This window comes from Pelecanus crispus, chromosome 2 (assembly GCF_030463565.1).
Source record: "Pelecanus crispus isolate bPelCri1 chromosome 2, bPelCri1.pri, whole genome shotgun sequence".
NCBI lineage: Eukaryota > Metazoa > Chordata > Aves > Pelecaniformes > Pelecanidae > Pelecanus > Pelecanus crispus.
The window spans coordinates 74,828,486-74,850,922 of record NC_134644.1 but is presented as its reverse complement, the minus strand read 5'-3'; the positions used below and the strand labels follow the sequence as shown (position 1 = coordinate 74,850,922).

The window sequence follows — 22,437 nt, the reverse complement described above, 5'->3', positions numbered from 1 at the left end:
TTTTTATGATAATCTGTTTGCTCACCATCTATGTAGGCTGAGGTTAATGAGAAATTAAGAAATACTCATCTACCTGCTTTTAAAAAGATTGCTTCGCTCTAACAAGATCAGATGTATGGGGTGCTGAAAGACCAAATGCTGTTGGTTCTTGTGGCCTATGAATGCATGTTGGTGCGAATGAATTTTTGAACAGTTTTATAATGACAGTATTCTTTCTTTTGGCATGGTTCTTTTATTATATGTTAGAAATGTAAATGTAAGTGCAGACATTTCATCAGTTTGATTTGTAGCTAAATAAATGTACACTAATAGATTATATGCTTTTTATATTTCTCCACATGGCATTATTTCTTTCTATAGTGCTGCTATAAATATGCTACTATTCTGGTCCTTACAGTGTTCGGAAATAGTAGAATTGTTTTAAAAGCTGCAGTAGGAATAATTTATTCCTTCTTTATAGCATGTCCTTACATAAATCTCAGTCCCGCCTTTCACAGCAGTGTGTTATTGAACTACTTGTTCTGCTGAGTTTTTAATGATGCAGATGGGAAGGGCGGATGGCTGAGGTGTGCATGTAGGCATGTAAGAATTCAGAATGTTTCCCTACTCCTGGTCAGTAAGTGGATCAAAAATGTGGATATTCTGGTAAATGACTCTGCCTGTTTTATTTACGAGTGTTATGTATGCTGTGTTAAATTGTATCAAGGCATTAGAACTGAAAATGCACAAACATAATTCTTCAATACTGGAGCTAGTGTGGCATCCTTTTTATGATTTATTTGTTTTTCCTGAACAGGTGAAAGAATATTCTTTTGAAAGATGCCTTTGAATGATTAACATAATGAAATACTTAAAAAGTGAGCTATTTAAAAAGTCAGCAAAACATTTTTGTATGTAGATAATATTTCTAAATTACATATTTTTAGTAGAGTGTGTGAGTTAAGGCTGAAAGGTCAAGAGGCAGTTTTGACTAACTGAACTCATTGTTTCATTTTTAATCACTTGGGGTACTCTGTGGATTAAGAGGAAATAAAAATCTTGTGGAGATGTCACTCGGCCCTTTTTTCCTTTTATGTAGAAGCCAGCTAATGTGATTTTGACATTACATAAATGAGACTTGATCAAAATGTAGTTGGCTGTGTCTCATTTTAAATCAAACAGAAATGGTGCCATTTATAGGAATAGGTTTCTGGCTTAATTAGATGATTATATAATCACTCCAGACCTCGCACACCAACGTTTCTATTGGCTCAGGAGCGGGTTGACTTGGATCACAATCTTAAATCCTCATAGATTTATTATCTCTTCTCTGGTTATCGAACATTAAAGTGAAAAACCCCACGCTTCCTGGAGGAGACAACTAAAAATACATCGGGTGGGTTTCAGTGTATCTTGCGCATTCACATGGGTAGGAAATGGATCTGGTGGCGCTTGATAAGCTCAGGTTTTGTGGCCCACTAGTGATGTGGGAATTGCAGTTTTCCAGACTCAACTGTCCTAAGCCTTAATCATAGGTGTAATGTAGTATTTTTCAAGTCTATACAGTGGAATTAGAAAGGTGGGCTTTTTACCTTTGTTTTACAGAGCACTAGTCAGTTGTCCATGCGATTGGTCTCACATGCAGGGTAGCTTCTGGCATTTGCTGGAGAGGAGGATCCTCAGGAAGGCCCTGCAGCTTCAGCCTCCGTCTCCACAGACCTATGTGACTGGAGGAAGTCTGTCCCCTTTAGGGGTTTGGGTGACATAGGTATTTTCCCTTTTTGCTTGTCCGCACATATTTAGAGGGTTGTGCTGCCAGTCACTTACTATCTGGTTCTCATTACACCTGAACATGTTTTGGAAGCAAAGCTGTAGGAAGGCTGACAGAATAGAAAGCCAAGTCCTTGATTTTCAGCACATTTGGGGAACCATAACTGGTATGAAAACTTCCGCTGATTACAGTAGGGGAAGAAGTCTGGCAGAGGTACTTCTCTCTCCCTCTCTTGCTCTGTTACTACATAGAGTTCAGGGTGCTTCTGTACCACTGAAGACTTCTCATGTGTATTAGTGATTATTCAGTCTAATTGTCTTAAAATTCATGAAGTGAAAATTAATTTGGTATATGGAAGAGTTGTGGACTAGCTCTACAACAAAAGAGAAAACAGAAAAGGTTTCATCTAAGACAGAGCAAAGAAAGAATATATTTTAAGTCGTATCATAGAAAGTTGGAAACTTTGAAGATTTCTGGGACAAAAGAAATCCAATTAATTCAGAAGGAAAGTTGTAAAATGCAAGACAATGTCTAAAGGTATTTTTAATGCATTATTAAAAATGTCATGAATGAATTTCAGAAAAGCCAGGATTCTTACTGTATAGTCCTCTTTGCAGTCCTTGGAAGCTCAAGATTTCAACTATGATTATCTAATCATAAGACACTTTCATTTTAAGATACTTTAAAAATAGGTGCTTTTTTAATTTACATTGTGAGTACTATGGCAATTTTAACATGTATACTGCTGCTTTTTGAATGAAAGAAATAGTCCAGTATGCTTCTGTAAGCAATGTGTTCTTTAAGTAGGATTCTTATGCTTAAGATACACATTATATATATGACTCTTTAATATTAGCCTTTGAGAAATACTTACTAGACCTAATTCAGTTTTAACTGGCACATTCTGTGTTTTGTTCAGGCAGCAGCACAAGTATGAAGGTTAAGTGTTGAGAACAGGTGACTCTAACAGCAATAAAACGTGCAGAAAATAATAATTTTACAGATTTTGTCCTCTGGTAGTTAATAGCAAGCCAAAAAGTTCTGCAAGTGACAGGTTATTGAGCAAAAATGATTTAGGAGGAAAACAATCTCTGTCATAAAGTCACACTTGAGAAATGAACTATTGAGATTAACTCAGCTGTGAACAGGGTAAATAACATCCAGGGATGGATCAGTCATGAGATTTCCAGTGGACAGCTGCAAATGAGAAGAGGTGTTAGAGAAACGATTGAGTTAGGAGAAGAGAGCTTATTTCACAAGATGCTAGGAGAGCTTGGTTTCTGGATGGAGAGGGGGCCAAGGAGACTTCTACATGTAAACATGTTGAAGGAATTAGCATCAAGAAAAAGAGAAAAATTCCTGAAAGGCCAGTGTGTGTTGGGGTGGGGTGGTCTGGCAGTTTTGTTTTGTAGTAATTAGTATGCCTCCAGCTAATTGTTAATTGTGTTAAACTGTTCTAGTATTAATTCAGCAAAGAGGCTTTCTTAAATCCCATAAGCACTGAAAATACTGTCTGCCTATGTTGTGATACTGTTCAATCTTTTATTTTGTCTAGCGTCAGTTGTTTTCTGACTTACCCTAGTCATCAGATTACTGGGGAGGAGGAACATATGAGTATTTGAACAACTTCTGCTGAAATCTGTTGGGCAGAAAAGTTTCTTTCATAAGCTATTGGTTTTGTGAGTTTCTTGGAAAGTGCTGCTCTTCTGTCTACAGAGGGTGAGAATTAATAGCACTGTGGTGTAAATTTAGTCATTGATGACTAACCTGAAACTTTGTTATATAAATGTCAATTTTGCCATATTCTGTTAATTGGATCCCTGTTCCAGCGATGTCCTTACCCATCATTCTTAGTTTCTATTTTGATATAGAAGCCAATATGGCATCTGGCTGCTGGCAAAGGCTACTGTAAAGAGTTCCGTATAAAGCCACAAGATTGTATATAACCATTAACTTTGTTCAAAAGGACAAGTCTGAGGAAAATGTGGGAAAGCTTTTTGGTTTTATCATTGCCAGAAGACTTAACCACATCCCAAGTCCCAAACCCAATTTGGATTCCATCACAGATGACAAAAGCTCCAAATATCACTTCCTAACTTTAAAATGCTCTGACCTCTAAGTCTGGTCATTTCTGTGATGAACATGCCCTTTCACATTCTAAGCATAGGGGTTAGGATAAAATTTAATAAAAATATGTTTGATTTTTCATTTCCCTGTTAAAACTTCCATTTAAAAACATCTGTTTGCTAGGAATGCCTATTTGCCATGAACAAAAATACACTGTTTTACCCTTGGTTTTCAGTTCCATGTAGTATGTGATATTTTCTGTTTTCTGTTTTACTAAACTCTGTGGAAAGTCTTAGATAACTTGTGTAAACATGAAGTTTCTGTACAACCTAGCATTGTGTCTTCCTTTTTTCTGTAAGTACAAGTTGCTGACTTCCCATTGCATTTGTAAATGGAGCGTTAGTGGACATCAGCGTGATCTCTTATGTCATGACCTAAAAAGAAAATTTAAAAAGCTGCATGCCCTCCCTTCCAAAGTCTTGGACAATTGCCAGAACTTTGCATTAAAGCCCACAAGCAGTGGTACTAGGACAGTTTTTGCCTTAAAAGATGGGTGGAGTTATATGCGGATCACCGAGCTAGCATCTCTAGCAGGATGGAGACAGATTTGCTCTGACAATATAATGCGCTTTGCAAGCTTCTATTTTAAGAATTCTTTGCACTGTGACTTTTTTAAGACCATATTGGACAAGTATTTTGTTTCTCTTAGGAGTCTTACACTTGAGGAGGCTCCAAGTTCATACTGACACTGACAAATTCTGCAAGTCAAAAAGCGTGTATACCTAGAGAAGTATTTTTCATGACTACTTCTTAACATAGCTGTTTTATATTTCATAGTTCAGCTACTTCAGATTGTTCTTTTGTACTGTCATCTCTTGGCTAGGTGCGATCCAGCCTGCATAACACCTGAGAAATGATTACTGCAGGACTTCCTATTTCATCTCTTTGCAAAAATCTTGGAGTGATCTGAAAAAAATCCGAGTTTTGCATTCATCTTCAGGATGAGTGCAGCGGGGGCAGTGAAAGTGCACATGGCATGTCTGTGTGCTGCCTTACTTGATAAGCTTCTGCTCTGACCTCCAGATCTCCTCTTGAATGAGAAGGTAGCTCTGTTTCTGGGCTCTGACAGTCAATCTTTTTTTTTTTTTTTTTTTTTTTTTTTCCCTTCCCCCTAGCATTGAAACAAAGATATCATTTGTAATGACTGAATAGTTGAGTAGCTTGTATTTTGGGAGGCAGGGAAGGAGCAGTATTAATTTGCTCTATCAGTTTATATAACCTCGGTGACTCAGTGGAGGTATATTATGCTTCCAGTACTGCTGATTTGACTAGTTGACTGCTGCCTTTCTCTCAAATCTGTCAAATCTGTTCCTGTAAGTGAATAAAGGTGAAGGGTGAAATCTTTTCAACTAGCTAGGACTTTTGAAGAATATTTAAGACAAAATTAAATGTGAAATGCCCTACGTTGAAGTCTCACTTTAAATGTGAGCAGAACTCAGTATCTTCTGATCTGATCACGAGAGGTATTTCCAGATAGAGAATCATCAGATGTGACCTATATTGTTATAGGCTGGTTCACTGTGAATATATGTTCTTCATTTTACCTGTGGGTTTAAGAATAGCATTTCTTGGTTTAATTTCTAAATACATTACTATACGTGCATGCTTATAAAATACCATCTCAGGCTTTTTTCTGATATTTTTTTTCCCCTAGGCTGAGTATCATCATTTAATTTACTATTTAGAAAGCATTAAACTAGTGTTAGAAAAAGCAGGCCATCAGCCTTTAATAGCTGCTGATATGATTACAGTTTTCACTTTAAAAAACGGATTATAATAGCAGTATGCAAGTATATAATTTCTGACCTATTTTGAATGGTAAGTGGAAATGGCTACTTCAGCAAAATGCAATTCATTCTAGCCCTTTAATACTTACGGTGTTCATATGTGAAATTATTTGTAATGTATTGGGTACAATGCATTTGTACTTAAGTGTGCACTTATACATCTTTCATTATTAAAATTGACTTAGGGGTTTTTCACCTGTATAGATATTTTAATATATAAAATTAATTGATAAAAATATACTAATGAAATATATATGCACGTATATTTTATTTAAACCAGACTAATGTAAAAAATCACTTGTTCTGAATATATAGAGACAAATCAGCATTTTACAGGGAACCTGATAGATTTTTGAGTGAAAGAAGGGAACTAATTAATGCTTCATGAAAATCTATAATCTTGTATATATTTTATGGTTGGTTGTGAAGAACTTACTGCTTTCTTGAATAATACACCAAATTTACCATTTTTTTAATATAGTTTTGATATATTATCAAGTCTTAGTGCTTTTTTTTCTTCCTTCTGGACCAAAATTTCAGCACTTTATGGTGAGATTCGTCTCTGTGTGATGCAGCCACTGTTTGATGTTGATACTGTATTCACTGCATATATAAACACATGTATTGTCAAGGGAGCTTGTTTAATAAATAAGGCACACATTAAAAATAGTTTAAAATGAATAATATCAGCAAGCGTGTTTCAAAATAGGAGGCTTTTTACCAAATATCTACAGTTTTGTAGGGCATGAAATGATAATAATGATGGTACTTTGATTCCTTATGCATGCTTCAGTTCTCATTAGCCTTGGATAGTCACTATTATAAACAGATTTGATAGTCTGTAAGAGAATCACATTAGGTTGAAGTTCAACACTTGCTGAACACCTTCTTGGTATATCATTCATTCAGTCCTGGAGAGAAAATACTTGTCCGTCGTGGTTTAGCCCCAGCCAGCAACTCAGCACCATGCAGCCGCTCTCTCTCTCCCCCTACCCCAGTGGGATGGGGGAGGGAATCAGAGGAGTAAGAGTGAGGAAAAACTCCTGGGTTGAGATAAGAACAGTTTAATAATTGAAATAAAGTAAAATGGTAATGATAATAATAACAATATAATAATTATAATAATAATAATATACAAAGCAAGTGATGCACAATGCAATTGCTCACCACCTGCCGACCAATACCCAGACAGTGCCCAAGCAGCGATTGCTGCTCCCTGGCCAGCCCCCCCAAGTTTATATACTGAGCATGACATCATATGGTATGGAATAGCCCTTTGGCCAGTTTGGATCAACTATTCTGGCTGTGCCCCCTCCCAGTTTCTTGTGCACCTGGCAGAGCATGGGAAGCTGAAAAGTCCTTGACTAGCATAAGCAGTACTCAGCAACAACTAAAACATCAGTGTGTTATCAACATTCTTCTGGTACTAAATCCAAAACACAACACTATGCCTGCTACTAGGAAGAAAATTAACTCTATTCCAGCCGAAACCAGGACATTGTTCCAACAGAGCAGGAATGTATTTCTTGGGTGATTCCCAACCCCATCTCAAGCCTCGTTCATAATTTCTAGTATATTCAGGAACTGATATTGAGGGTGATGCATGTACCAGATGCTGTCCCTGGTGTGTTTGTCTTGGAAGACATCATAGTCATGGTGTTCTTCATGTTCCAAAGGTCTGATGTTAGCCAACCCCTGGGACAGATCAGATCGTTTCAGTGTTAGTCTTCTGAGCAGTTTGTTCTTTAAGTGCTTTAACTCTTCACTATCCCATCTTGCCTGTGTGTTTTAAAAGGCATCTCAAAGTCTGAGCATCAGATGTTTAGATCCCATAATATTGTTTGTAACCCACTTCCATCAAATTTAATCTTTTATTTAAAAAATAAATTTTGGTCTTTGTGACTATGACTGAAACTTCCCCTGTATGAAGCCAGTGAAATCAAATGTGGTGTCATCTGTTGGAGACTACAGCAGCAGCTAAGACATGAGAAATATTCTGCCTCTATCTCTGTTGAAAGCTTATATCTTAAACTTCATAATTTTATTTCTGTGTTAGTATCAAATAAAAATACTGTTGGTTGCTCTAAAAAGGAGGCAACAAATCTCTTTGCCTATGGAAATTGGATGCTGTTGGAGCTGACAAAGCAGATACATGATGACAGGAAGAAGGAGAAGGAAACAGGGCAGATATAATGGTGGCCTGAAGGCAGTGTTTTCCCACTGTCATGCCAAATGTCTTGTGAACAAATAGTTCATATTTAATAAAGGCCATATTGTGTTCTAATGATATCCTCCTCTAAACTTAGTGGATGTTCAGCTTTTGAGAGGCACGTTAGGCAAGCTTAGATATTAAAGTGAGGAAAAACTGGCCATTGAGTAGGGTCAGTTCACCTCTGCTTACAGTTTATCTTAATGCTTTAAAAATCAGCAGTTCAACTTTCTTTTTCAGAATCACTGTGCAGAATCACGTTCTGTAGGGGCTCTTTGAATTGTTACAGGTACGGGTGGCTGTACCTGTTGTAAAGGTATAGCATGTGATTTTCATTGCTGTAGAAAATGGCACCTCGTGCAGAGAGGTGCTGTTTAGAGAAATAGAGTAATAGTTAAGAAATTGAACTCTTTCAGAAATCAACTCCATGTTTACACTACGCAGGAAATGTGTATGCATTTTGTGAGGTTTAAAGTACCCGGACTAATTACTGTTAAAATATTCTAAAGAATGAAATTAAAAATGAAATTAGTAGGACCTTATACATATTCAGGAGATAAGGAAAAGATTACAAATTAAGTATTCTGTATTTTTAGTTGGCCTAAAGATGAATGTTTTTGAAGTGCATACAAATGGCAGAAGCTGATTGATATAGATGTCACGGGAATTGATTCCTCATTTCATACTGTATTGCAGCCCAGGCACAAATAAGTGCTTGCTTTCCAAGATGTGGCAGGAGATGTTGAAGACTTGCATGGGATCCATGCGCTGGAAAAAAAGAAGGTGGGGGGAGAGGGTGAGGAAGAGATTTCATATAGCTGTGTGTGTTGAAAGGAATGATCTCATAGGAAGCATATTTTACAGGTTTCACAGTCCTAATTATATTGGCTTCCCTTTTCAGTCAGCCCCCTTCCTTCTTCCCTTCCCCCTTGTAAGTGCTTTTATCAGCTTCCTGAGTTTCTGCTTTTTATTCACTCCTCACTGTCACTTTGATGTCTATGCATCCTTTAGGTGGGTTTTCTTTGTTTGCTTGAATAAGATTCTGTATCCTAGGTGTCATCTGTCAGTTCGTTTTTACTATAGGCATAGGGTTTAGTCATTGATGGTCATGCAGTATGTGCTTTCTCACTCACTTGTAATTGTTCCTACAGTCTCTTGGTTTTTTGTCTGGCAGAGTAGCTTCAGTAATGCGTATTTATTTGGTAACAGCCAATTTTATTGCAGTGGCTTTTTGTTCTTGGTGTTTGGTTTCAATACGGTAAAGCCTTCTGTGCCTCTGTTTTAAATTTCTTTCTTCTGGTTAGTATCGTTTTTCTCCTCACAACTTGTTTAATCTCTACCAGACTGGAGAAATCCAGAATAAAGGGTCATGATATCTTATTTATTATCTCTGTTCGGCAATGTGAGTTGTCAGTTGCGCTTCCCCTCTGCCCCTGCCCCATCTTCATTTCTCTTACTTTGTATCTCCTTTCCTTTCATATTTCTCTAGTTTAGTGCTCCACTGATGCATTAGTAACATCACACATCTGCTCTGTCCTCTCCCTAGTTTGCCGCATGGGTGTCTCCCTTTTTGTTATATATGCGTTGAGGTGTTGGGCTAAGCAACTGATAGACCTGGTAAGTTTTATACTGCTTTAATGATAATGATTTCTCCTAATAAGCAGATGTAAAACTGTGAACATCAAGTAAGGAAGAAGTCTTAGCTGTTAATAACGCTCTTTTTATGAGGATACAGATGACCTGGTTAGTTATGTTAACCAGTGACACTTGATTAGCTGTATTTAATCCCAATAAAATAATCTGTTCATCTCAATTAATTGAATTAATCTATTAATCTAAAAGTGTTAAGATCTTAGGTCTTCCACATGTGAGAAAAGACCTGCTAGTTTTTCCACAATATCTTTAAACCGGCCTAATACAGTACTTGAAAATGAATGTTGCAGTCATTTAAATCAGTTTGATTGGAATAGCAAACTTCAGAAATAAATTTATCTGTTACTGCAAGCTAAACCAATATTGAGCACAGGTTAAAATTACACTGTTATTTCATGCCTGATGCTGCCATTGATGAATTAATGGCTAAACTGCAAAAACAGTTGTGAGTGAACAAGGTTGCCATTATGGCTTTAGCTGGAGCTGACAGTATGGTGGCTGTTGGTTTTACATCTGATGTCAGTTCTATGCCAGCTTTAGGAGGACAGATGACAACTGATCCTCTTTAAAAAAACAAACAAATAAAAACCACCAGAAGGGTTTCTTCTTCGGAATTGTTTGGTCTAGTAGAGTTACTTTGTACCCAGCCACCAGTGCTTCCTTGGTGTGGTGGTGCCAATTTGATCTGGTAACATAAAATCAGGTTTATTCTTTGGGGATTGATGGTCTCCCTTGATTTTGCCAACATTGATGCACTGATTTACTCTGGTTGTCTTTAAAGAATAAGCATGGTAAAAACTTGAATGTCAGAGTTAAAGTGCGAAAACTACTGATATGTTGTGACCTGGTAGCTTCCCTTGCTGTTAGTAGCAAATATTGGCTACCATATGGAATACAGAAATCCTGGAAGACTTAAAGCATGAGACATTCCTCCGAGTTGAACAAAACAAGAAAGTAAACCCAGCCACACTCTTCTGTCATAGTTTACAGGCTGTAAGGAAGGTAGGGTTTTGGTTTTCTTCCCATCTGCTTGTGTCGTATGGGTTGCCCTTCAAGGTTTGTCCTTAATGCTTTTAAAAAAATAGACACGGCAGAGTGTGGAAACTGTTATGAATTAGCAGTAAAATTATGGAAGTGCTTTGACACTGTATATCAAGACAACTTTTATTCCACCTTCAGTACTTAAACTTGCAAGTTTGAACAGTTTAGAACAATTCTGCTAGAAAATGGCACACAAATAAGTAAGCCAGCAGGAGCAGGTCATCTTTCAGGATTCTCTGTTTTTTCTCCAAAAAGACTTATCTTAAAAAAAAAAAAAAAAAAAAAAAAAAAGTTTTCCAGATCATCAAAAGAATTTTATTCTTACGACTGAGCTATTTAAAGACAGCTAGTATTTTGCAAGTTGGAAGTTTTGTCTGGGCTGCTTTTTTTGTTAAAATCTGTTACTTCCGAGCTATAGACCATTTATTACTCTGTAAAAAAATAAAATGAAGCAGCAAGTTGAATGGTTTTGAGCATACAAAAACTAGATGCACGGAAGAAAGCTTAAAATGTTTAATGAAAAATTTAAAACTCTATATCCTTTCTTTAGAACTGACATACTGAAAATTGCCTTACCTCTGAATCACAATCTGTGTCCTAACTAAACTGTTTTTCTCTTTCACATAAGTAATTTTGTTTTTAAAAATGAAAATACTCAGTGGAAAAAACACGCTGATGTATATTTTGGCACTTATCATAAGATGTCCTGTTTCTTGTTATAGAATACCTTTCCATAATAGAAAATGAGGAATTTTAACTGTGAAAATGAAGTCATATATTCTGAAAATACCGAGTTATGTTCAGCCACATTGTTATGTTTGAAATGTAGTACGATTTTTTGTTTCAGTTGTCTTCCTTTTATTGTGCTTGTATAGTTCTTACTGTCCATTTGGCTGAATTTAAAAGCAACCCATTAATTGAACAACGCTTTTGTAAGAGAATATTATAATGTAGTTTGAAGAGATCTGTCTTACAGTATTATAAAAAGCCTGGAAAAGACATGCCATTGCTAATGTTGCAAATTAGCTTTACTAGTAAATAGCACTGTTACGTGTTCAATTTTTTAAAAGAATGGTATCTTTGTTTTGCTTTTGAGAATAAATAGGGATTTTTAAAATAAGCTGGTCTGTCATAACTGATACTCTGTGTGTAATGAATATGGAGGACTACATGTATTTTAGAATTCCTCAGCTGGTAATGCATCCCCAATAGCTGTCTGTTAGCAAATTAGTCCCCTCTCATATTATTTTGTACAGACTGTTAGGATGCTCCTGGATGCTGGTTTGTTAAAGTAAATGGTACTTCAGATTTCATTTTGCTAATCACATCAAACAAAAGTGTTTAGTCACCAGTAGGATTACTAAAGATAGTCTGTAGTGTGATTCATTTTGGGACATTAGCTGAACAGTGTTGAACTGGACTGGATTTGTAATCTAATGGCCCTTTTTCTTCTTAACTTCTAAGAATGAAGAAATAAAACCAGCAGTAGTAGGATGAATGAATAGCAATTTTTTTTTTGCTTGTATTGAAGAAGTTGTTTTGACAGAAATGAAAGAGGAAATAGACTTAAGGTGTCAAGAAAAAAGAAATACTCCAAGTATTCTTTGTGTGCTACTGATATAATGATTGGCTTATGGTCTTTCTAAAATATTACTGCATGTGAAACTTTGACATTGCAAACAACCTAGGCTTCTACATGAGGAAGAGAGTGATTTCACTGGCAGTCCTGCAGTTCTGACTACTTGAATATTTAGGTTTAACTAGTAGCATTTTTCCCCATTATACTTTGCTTAAAATAGAAAGAAATTGCAACAAAACTTCCAATGCTTTCTCCTATTTATTTCTTTGGTAGTTAATCCCTGGTCCTTTCATATTGATCAAGCCCACTCCAAACAGGCAGCCACACGTGTTACAGCTTAAGTACCTCATGTGCATCTTTGGACACAGAATCTGTTTTTATAGAAATAAGGGATATATTTGTTGCTTGGTTAAAGTGTGAAATTTAGGCTCTGTTAAAAGCCCTGTTTAAGTTTGAGTAATGAGGCCCTAATGTTCTTAACACTAACAGAAAACCACTGCTGATAACCGAGAAATAGATCTTGCAGTTGATTACAGTAACACTCACAGGCTTTGTGCTTTCAGAACTTTAGTTTGATGACTGATTCAGATGAGAGAAGAATGATGATTTGGAACAGTTTCCAGCATCAAATACTTCAAGTATAATTTGAATTTGCAAAATGGTCTCCTTCGCTATTGAATAAAAATGTTTTAAGGGCTCTGATGGACATAGAAGTTTCATCATTGTACAGTGTTATTTGCCACACATTTGTAAAGCACATCTGTTATCAAATGTAGTTTACATAATGCATACTGAATGCCTTGCCATGTGGAAGAGATGTGAAAAAATCAAATTGTCTTTCAACTGGTTGCATAATTTTTTTTGTGTAAGGTAGGTTTTGTTCTTTTCTGATTGAGCAATCATTGCATACGTTAACCTAAGACTTGTATTAAAGTATGTCTTTTAAAAAAACAAGCCCTCTTTAAGTCTAAGTCGCTGTCAACGTGAAGTCAGTCAGACTAGACTGAACAATACTGAGACTGAATCCACAGCTCATGCCTTTTGGCTCCGAAGCCTGTAGGACTCTTTGGCATGCTCTAGCCCTCCGTCTGGAGAGGGAGGTATAAATTGTATATTCATATCAGAATACTGGTTATTCTGAAACAAATATATGGAGTAAAACCCTTGTTTTGTTTTAGTTAGTAGGAAAGAAGACAATAATTTGCTCACCTTCAGTTTTTTGAGGCAAGTTTTAGTTAAGGACTGAATGGTATTGTTCTGCTAGCCTGTGTATCTGAAGATGGTTATAGTTTGGGTGAAGAACAGTTTCACCACAGCAAGTGTTTGGGGTTTAGTGCTTAAGGACAGGTAAAAATTGATACCTGCTGACTGATTTGCCATGTTGTGGAACCCATATTTTCAACGTGCACAATGTGTTGTGACAGCAAAACAGTATCTCATAATTTATTTATGTATCTACCCATGCACATAACTTGATCTAGAAGGCAAATATCTCAGAGTTGTGCAAAGGTTAGGATTAGCACTGTTCTTGCAGTAGCAGAAGCCATTTGCCTGTCTCTGAGAGCCTTCCAGTTCCAAAACAAAGGTGGTTAGCTTTTCGGAATGGAAAATAGTAATTAAATTGTTTGATAGATCAATTTGTACTCGGATAATGGGATGTTATTAATCTTATTTGGGACGGTTTCATGGACTTTCACAAACCTGAATTAGAATACCGCAATGTTGTGGTTTCTATTTTAAGTACTTTGGGTTTAGATTTGCTATTGATTAGTTTTTCCATTTGAAAATTAGTATTTTGAGGTGAGACAGAAAAAATAGTAATTGGAGAGTGTATGCATTAAATACAACTTTTCATGACAGTAAACTAGTGCTGAGTCATTTGAACTGTTTGCAAGTATAATTTCTGTAATAATGGGATTTGTCTATAGTGTGTGGCTAGATTTTAAAGCCAGATAGTCTTCACAAATAAACCTATATGTACTGAAGATACGTGTGACATTGTCAGGCTTATTTATAGTGAAAAGAAATACTTTGCAGCTTACTAGCAGAATTATTGTTCTTACCGTAAATGGTGGACTTGCAAGGAGGCAGGAAACAAACATGAGCTCAGATGCTTGCCAGTTTGTTTATTTTGGACTTAACTTTCTATGCTAGGGAGGCTCAGCTTAATGTTATCCTTCCCTTGTCACTTTTTCTTCTCTTTCAGTTGGGTAGAAATCTGACTAAAGGAGGAACGGGGGAGTTAGAAGATCCCCTTCCTAACAGAGCCTGTCCTGGTACAAGTTGAGGACGATTTGTGGTGGTGCTCACATTCCACTGAAGTCACATTACTAAATCCTGTCTTCTAGACAGGCAGTTATTGTCACTTAGTGTTCTGGGGACCAAAAATTAAATTGAACCAGGAAACTGGAAAATAGTGGATTGTAGATTTGTTATCACAGAAGCACTCAAGTGTGGGCCTGGAGGAGAGAATTCTGACCCCCTAAAGCTTTTGCTGTAACATTACCAAACTTTGCAAGACATGCATTTGCACATCTGAAGGTAGGAAAATACAGAAGCAAGTGTGGAAAAAAACCCTAATGTGCTGTAGAACAGTATGTCCATGATGATTTTGACTATATTTAAAACCAATTAAAACAAGTCTAAAATTGTTCATGATTACCACATTTGCAGGCGTGAAAATTTGTCTGCTCTTAATTAAAAAAATTCACAAGTAGGCAAATACACTCATGTTTCAGGATGTTTTTTATGAGAAACAAAATGGCCAAAAGTGTTCCTACTGTTTCTGAACCACGGGAAATCTAGTTCTAAAACGGTAGTCCATTATACTGCTGTGGACCACCTTGCAGAGGAGTCCTCAACCTAGTGTATTTTTAAGCTTGCGGAGAATAGAGAAAGGTGAAAGCAATCGAAAGAATATAATGTGCCATATGGCTGCTATGTAGGATATTCTGCTTGGTTTACTGCAGAAAAAGTGCAGTTGTGCAAGGCAAGATTTATGCTTCTGTATGTGACTTTGGATGCTCTAGGCTTGTCTGAACCCCGACATTAATTACAATGTGTGCCATATTCACTGTCTAAAAACCAAAACAAACCCAAACCTTTGTTCAGTGAGTGCAGTTTGTCCATACCTTGGGTGTATTCTCATCTGCGGTAACGAGCCACTGGTCTGCCTTAGAAAGGTCACATACTTTACAAGGCTTTAAAAAGTACGAGAGCGCTGATGAGAACTGTGAAAGTAAAATAAATGCAATAACCTTTTGTTTGGCTGACCCAAAAGATCCTAATTCTGTCAAGCTCTAATATGCTTTTCACACACTGTGAGGCTCTAAAGTTTGTGTGATTATTTTTTTTAATCCTAGATGTGTTTACATTTTTAGAACCCGACTCATGCATTTGCTGTTTGGTGGAACATATTTTTAGTATCTCTTAATTACGATGATTTCCTGGTAGCCAGATAAAGTTTGGAGTTATGTGGAAACTTTTTCCCAAGCTGTGTTTCCCGTCGCGCCCGTCGGAAGCTGCTTTTTCCTCCAGGTGCTCCTTTGGTAACTGGAGTCTTGGCATACACAGGTGGTTATTTTCAGTGGTTTATTCTGATATTAATTTAGGCTTATTCTGTATTTTTCAAGGATATCAAGTAAGCAATTTGTTTGTTTAGAGGGAATTTCCAAGGTAAGCCAGCTTGTTGAAGCTGCGTATTGGGCAACTTAAAAAATCATTTCTCTGCACTGGTAAAACCTCTGCTTTTCCTCTTGACTTGGATTATTTCTGGGCTAATTGGAGTTTTCATATTCTGATGCAATCTATAAAAACACTCGTTAGAAATTATCAAGACATACATAGTAATTTTTAATGCCTGATTTTTTAAAATGAAGAAATATTTTAATAATTTTTATAATCTTAATTTTAGTAAAATATCTCTTCACAAAAATGCAGGCTTTTGAGAGTCATCTGACAATAAATGTCCAACAGAGATGATCTTTCTGTCACTGAAGTCCAGTGAAATCCTGAGTTCACATTCTAGTGAATCAGGACTTAATTTTTTTGATTGTAATTATTTGAATATACCCTTGGTAAAAAAAATTTACTTTGTAAAGAGACTGTTAAATCAGATTTTAAAAACAATTAAATCTTGTAGTTTTTACTTGTTTTCTTTTCACTCCTACTTGGAAGAAAGACTGTGTGTACCTAATTCACGTATCTTACAATTTTTTTTCAAGTTTTGCCAACAGTCTCTCCCCACTTCTCAGCAAAGTATAGTGCAAGAGTGCTCTGAACTTCCTCCCTCATACTATCAAAGCGTATTCTAAATCCTGTCAAGAATAATTTCAACATTTGTGAGAAAAACTGCATTCTTTGAAGCGCTCCCTGGCGTCTTTTCTTGCTTTGGTATTTTTACTTAAAAGGGTATGTAATGAGGCAGTTGCAAGTATAAGTTACTAAGTTATAATGCACTTGAAAAGTTACTTAGCTGGTTGTCTGCCTTCTGTTGTCTGTTTTTATGTTTTTGTCGTCGTGATTTTTGGAGGCTTTCAGTTGTTTAGTGAATAGCCAGCTTACTGATAGGTTTTGATAGTCTCGCGCAACATTCTTGTAGCCAAATGATGATGTTGCAGTCTGGATAGATGAGCAACAAGATGGAGGAATAACTGGTTGGCTCAGGGGGTAGCAGTTAATGGGTGATACTCTGCCGTCGGGCTGGTAACCAGCAGCACACTGGTCTTTCCTGGAGGAGGTGATGGAGGGCACTCTCATTTGCAGATGACACCAAATTGGGGGATCAGTTAACACAGCGAGGGCAGGGCCTGCCATTCGGAGCGACCTAGAGAGGCTGCAGGAGTGGGCTGACAGGAAGATTATGAAATTTAACAGGTATAGATGCAAAACCCTGCACGCAGGCAGGTGGAGCCCCTGCAGCAAGGCCAGTCGGGGACCGACTGGCGGGGGAGCAGCTCTGGGGGTGCGGTGGGCAGCGAGCTGGGCACGAGCCAGCAGCACGCCTGGCATCCGGGGAGGCCACGGCATCCGGGGCTGTGTGAACAGGAATGTGGCCAGGAGATCAAGGGAAAGGACTATCCTCCCCTACTCGGTGCTGCTTAGACCACGTCTAGGTACCGCGTCCAGTTTTGGGGCCCCCCATCCAGGGGGAACATCAAAAACCTGGCGTGAGTTCAGTCAAGGGCTGCTTGAAACTTTGGTATCTTTAGTGAAAGCAAAAATCCCAGAGAAGAATACTTGCATACATTTTACAGTCTGATTGAATGAGTCTACAGAAAACAGGTGCACTAAAGAGCAGGGGGAAAAGGGCATTTAGTCTAAGCTCCTTTTTTTTTTTTTTATTAGTCTGTGCCTTTCCCTTTTTAAAACAGGTACATTTATGGATTCTAGTTCACTTGAGAACTATAAAGGACCATAATAAATTAATTGAAGGAAAGTAAATTGATTGTATAACAGTATGAAAGCACCAGAAAGCCATCTATTTGAACAACTTGACATCTTCCACATTAGGTCTAAGGCATGTGTTAGTAATCTCAACAACCAGTGTTTTCAGTTGCTGGTTTTTTGTAGTCATTCTTCTAATTTTTTTTTTTTTTTTTTTTTTTTTTTTAGCCCTACTTATTCAGGAAATATGTTGTGTATAACTGGAAAACGTTTTAGGTTAAATATAAAATGGTCACTTAGCTTGTTGTTTGGACAGAAACTTTAGCTACTGCGGCAGAAATTTTAATTTGGAGGAAGCGTCAGTCAGTCATGTGAATGATGTGAGAAAATAGTGTCCTTTATGCTTGAGGTACATAGTTATAAGCCTTTGTAATTTCTTGAATTATAAGCCTTTGGCCTATTTGCACAGCTATATGGTGAATTTTTTCCCTAGAAAAGAGGCTGAGGGGGGGAACACCTACAGGGAAAATCAGTGCATTAGGACTACATAAGGACTACTCTCCGGGCACAGATTTTTTTTTTTTTAAATTAATTTTTTTTTTTATTTTATTCCCCGCTTCCCCATTGACCTTTAAGAGCACAGGGCAGCCCTTTTAATGACTGGAATTAGCTGGTACAGCTTTCCAGGTCCCGTTAGCCGATATAGGCAGGATCCACAGAGGCAGAAGCAGATAATGACTATGGCTTTTTCTCATGCTGAGGTGTTTGTAGAAGTAGTTGTCCCCTGAAACTTGCTGATAAATCCTTGCCTGGCTAGCGGAGGCGAGGGCAGCACAGTATCTCAGGAGGGCTGCACGTACCCAGAGGCTGCTTCAGGCTGGGGTGAGTGGTTCCAAGGTAGAACCAACTTCCATGCTTCAGCGCCTGCATAGCGAGTGGAAGGCTAGGGATAGCGCGTTGCTCAGCAGCGCTGGAGAAAATGAGGTTTTGTAGCAAGTGGAAGTTTTGTGGACGGGTGCTGCCTCTTTGCTTGGGCTGCGGAGGAGGCAGGCTGTAAGTTGTAGTGTGGCTGCGAGGGAGGCGAGCTGTGGGTTGGCCGTGGGGCTGTTCCTGGGAATGGTGCAGAAGGCTGTACGTCAGCACTTGAATTTCCAATTTTTAAGAAATATTTTGCCTCCTTTTGGTTCTGTTCTCTTGAAAGTCATAGCTGGTGTAGAATTAGTCACCTTCTATTTGGGTTATCATGGCAAGTCCTGTAAGTCTGCATCAATTGTGAATTAGCGTTTTCTCTGTAGTCTTTTTTTTTTTTTTTCCTGTGCACAGCAGTGTGATTAAGAAATAGGTGCAGTTAGTAATTCAAAGGTACAATTTTATAGTGAAAGGAAAAATGCAATAATATTTTAAGCATGTCAGGACTCGGCGATGTCTGTGAGGATTGGTATGTGGACATGAACGGCATATGAGGGTATATGGATATACTTTTGTCTGTCTTAGAACTCCTCTGGTGCTGGCTCTATTCAGTGTTTTATAAACATGTAAAACTACACTTGGTGTTGGAAAACATCATTCTGAATAGCTTTGTAATTTAATAATGTAATATGTTAATTTAAATGTAAAAAATGTAATAACTGACAGCATTTTTCTGTTGTTTTACGTTTGACCGTCAGCTTCACCTAGCCATCCTTCGCATTTCTGACAACAGAAACCCCACATGTAACGGTTTGGTTTTGCTTAGCCAAGCAACTTTTATTATACCTGGCAGAGCGTGAAATCATGCAGCAAGGTTGTTGATGTTAACTCTAGGTAACTGACTTTGGAGAACAAGCCTATGAGAATTCTTCAGCTAGAGTATTTTGTGTTTCTTTAGAATACGTTAGCACAGCAGGTAGCTGTTACCATTTGGCTTTGGCCAGTGACAATTTCAATAGTTAACAGGACATTTTAGGCAAAATGAAAGAAACAGACTGCAGTACTAAGAAAAAAGTTGTATCAGTCTCATATGTCTCTGTTCTGGCGTTAAAAATATCCTGAAGTACCAATATAGAGTGCAAAACTGTCAGAACATATTATGAGAAAGACAGAAAATTTATGTTGTCAGTGAGAGCCGCTGGCTTTTATTATTACAATTGACTAGCATTTCTGCATCATACGCGATGTTATTAATAATTGCTCATCATTCGGGACTGTAGTAAAGGAGTTGCTCCAAGGAACATAGAGTCGTCGTACACCACACTGTAATTGATATTGAAGAGGTGTTGACTTAAAAGAAAAATGCTCTCCTTATTATACACCGATGTTTTTACTTCTGAAATCTGCTTTAAGAAAAAGATTTCTGCTTATTTACTGATGTTTGAATGGATATTTGGTGTGTCAGTCCAGTTTTATGGCTCCTTTTGGCAACTATCACTGCTCAGTTGCTTCTGTATATGATCTGGGACCTTGATGCAGGCAACAGAGTGAATTACTGCCCTCTGATGTTTTTGCCTGGTTTAATAAAACATGTTCTGCATTTGGATAATAATCTCCATAATGGTAAATGCTTTTAATGAATTTCATTATTGTAAAATATCATTAACATAACATTTTCCCTGGAAGACTGACATGATGCTTGTCCTAGAAAACCTTACGCTCTTTCAGCATTTATCCGTATGGATTCCATTTTCTAGCTCTGTCTGTCTGGTGTGTGAAAGCTTGGACAATTTTTACCTAGCAGTATTTGCTGGAGCTTCCCCTAATGGGTAGAATTGCCTAGACCAGCAGCTCTTCTTGACACCCCGGTCCTTTCCATCAGCAGCTTAGCTAGCAAATTCTCTTCTCTCTCTCTTTTTTTTTTTTTTTTTTTTTGTAAGGAGAGAGCTTGTGAAACCGCTTTAGAAAAATGAAGAGAGAACTCTGAGAGGAATAGTTCCAGTTTATATATTCCTCCTAAAAAGCATTTTTTTCCAAAGCATATTCTAATAGTGGTCTGACTAGAGTTAGTACTTCAATAGCCACCACATCTTTTTTATTCTAGAAGATGTCATTCTTCACTAAACAGAACAATTCTTTTCTTTCTACATCCTCTGGCCAGTCAGTGACTCCTGTAGAGCAAAGCAGGAGGGAAGGAGATCTTCTAATGATATTCAGTGTAACATTCCTTTCGCTGTAGGAGGAAAGAGGAAGTTCTTGAGACCCAGCAGAGATATGTAGAAGCAAATTTGGTTGTCACTGTATGTCGGTACAAGCTATACAAGCTGGCCCTTTCTGTTTGTTGTCATATTAGTAATTCATGGCAGTTGGGCCTGCTTTTTTTGGTGTCAGTATCATCATCATCATCATCTTCTGGCACATTCTTTGCTGCTATATACAGAGGAGAGAGCCTGTATATTGACGTTAATGACTGTGGTGGTGTCATTGAAAATGGTGCTGTTTACCTACCTCCTCTCGACTCAGGCTGTCTGCACAGCTTCTGTGGATATGTACCTGCACTACGTGTAGGATGTTCTTCAAAGGATTTTTCCAGTCTGTCTGGAGGCTGACAAAAACAGAATCTTAGACGCATGTGCAAGTACGCGCATATGTATGTATGTGTATTTATATGTATGTACGTACAAGCATGCATACATATATATCTTTCCACTTGTATTGTGGTGGAAATGTGCTGCAACGTTCAAATGAAAAGTATTACTTTTGTGTGTATTAGGTACATACGACAGCAGAAGCATCGTTATGTGATAGCTTTTTTTGGCAGAATTCTGAAATCCCAGTTATTGATGGACAGTGCTTTCAGGTGTTGCCGTTTATAAAGTTCAAGGAATCTGCATCTTGCCTCAAGATAAAGACTTATGACATCACTTTAATGTGAAGGTTATGCTGCCTAATAAATGTCTTATCCTCTCAGTTTTAAAATGTAGTTGCAAAGCGCAGAAGCCGCCTTCTGTTACAGCCTGCATTAACAGTGTGTAGTAACAGTCTGTCAGTATTGAACTGGTTCAGTAGCTTTTAAATTCTGAGTGTCAGGGGAATTACACATGCATTATTTCATTTGTTTGTTTGTTTTACGCTCAGCTGAGCTAGATGCTGAACATGCACAGAAGGTTTTGGATATGGAACACACCCAGCAGATGAAGCTAAAGGAACGTCAGAAGTTCTTTGAAGAAGCCTTCCAGCAGGACATGGAGCAATACCTTTCTACAGGATACTTGCAGATAGCAGAGAGGCGAGGCAAGTTTTAAAATACCTTCTGTGTAACAAACTCACAACTTGGAGAAAAATTGTTGAGGGGGTCAGCAACGGTTTTAATGCTTACAGCTGATGCGTCGCAGTGTCTAAATTCTTCCGGGGTGGAATTGAAACTTCAGATAGGCTCTTTGAAGAAACTTTGGGGTCCAGGGGAACTAGACAACATAGAAAAATCAGTCAGACTCTCTGCTTGGTGTCTGAGGAAATGCAAAGCAGTGAAGTACATCTGGAACAGCACTTTTCTCTGCAGCTGAAGAGTGCATCTGTATCTGTAAAAATATGGGTGGAGGTGGCCGCTTCTGTCCACTGGAGTTCCAAAGCCTGGGATTGTCACCCGGCAGCAGGTGCTTCAGAAAAGTTTTAAAAGTGCAGATGAAAGCTCAGTGTTGTATTTCAAAACAGTTCCCAGGTGCTAGCTATTTCCATTGTCTGTGTAATATACAGAGTATGTGATTAGGACATGGGAGATCAGATTAAGCTCTCTCCTTATTATGAGATGACTCAAGTCTGGCGTCTCCTGACTAGTTAAAGCGCAAGAATGCCATAGACTACAGACACTTCTGTGTGGGAGGTGTCCGTCTGTTGGGCCAAAACTTAGGGACTGCAGGACCAGAAAGCGAGCAAGCAGGAGATTATGTCAGTCATGTGGCGGGAAAAAACGTAGAGATTCTGCCCCTGCTCCGAG

At 37.9% G+C, this 22,437-nt stretch overlaps 1 protein-coding gene across 2 annotated transcripts in view; it reads left to right on the top strand.

Moving 5' to 3' along the window:
* DTNBP1 (dystrobrevin binding protein 1) overlaps positions 1-22,437 on the top strand; it is a 71,374-nt gene that overhangs the window by 43,559 nt on the left and 5,378 nt on the right. For both annotated transcript variants that reach the window (XM_075705531.1, XM_075705530.1), the window contains one exon: positions 21,579-21,734. In XM_075705531.1, the coding sequence (XP_075561646.1) occupies positions 21,579-21,734 (156 nt within the window). The remainder of the gene's footprint in view (positions 1-21,578; positions 21,735-22,437) is intronic.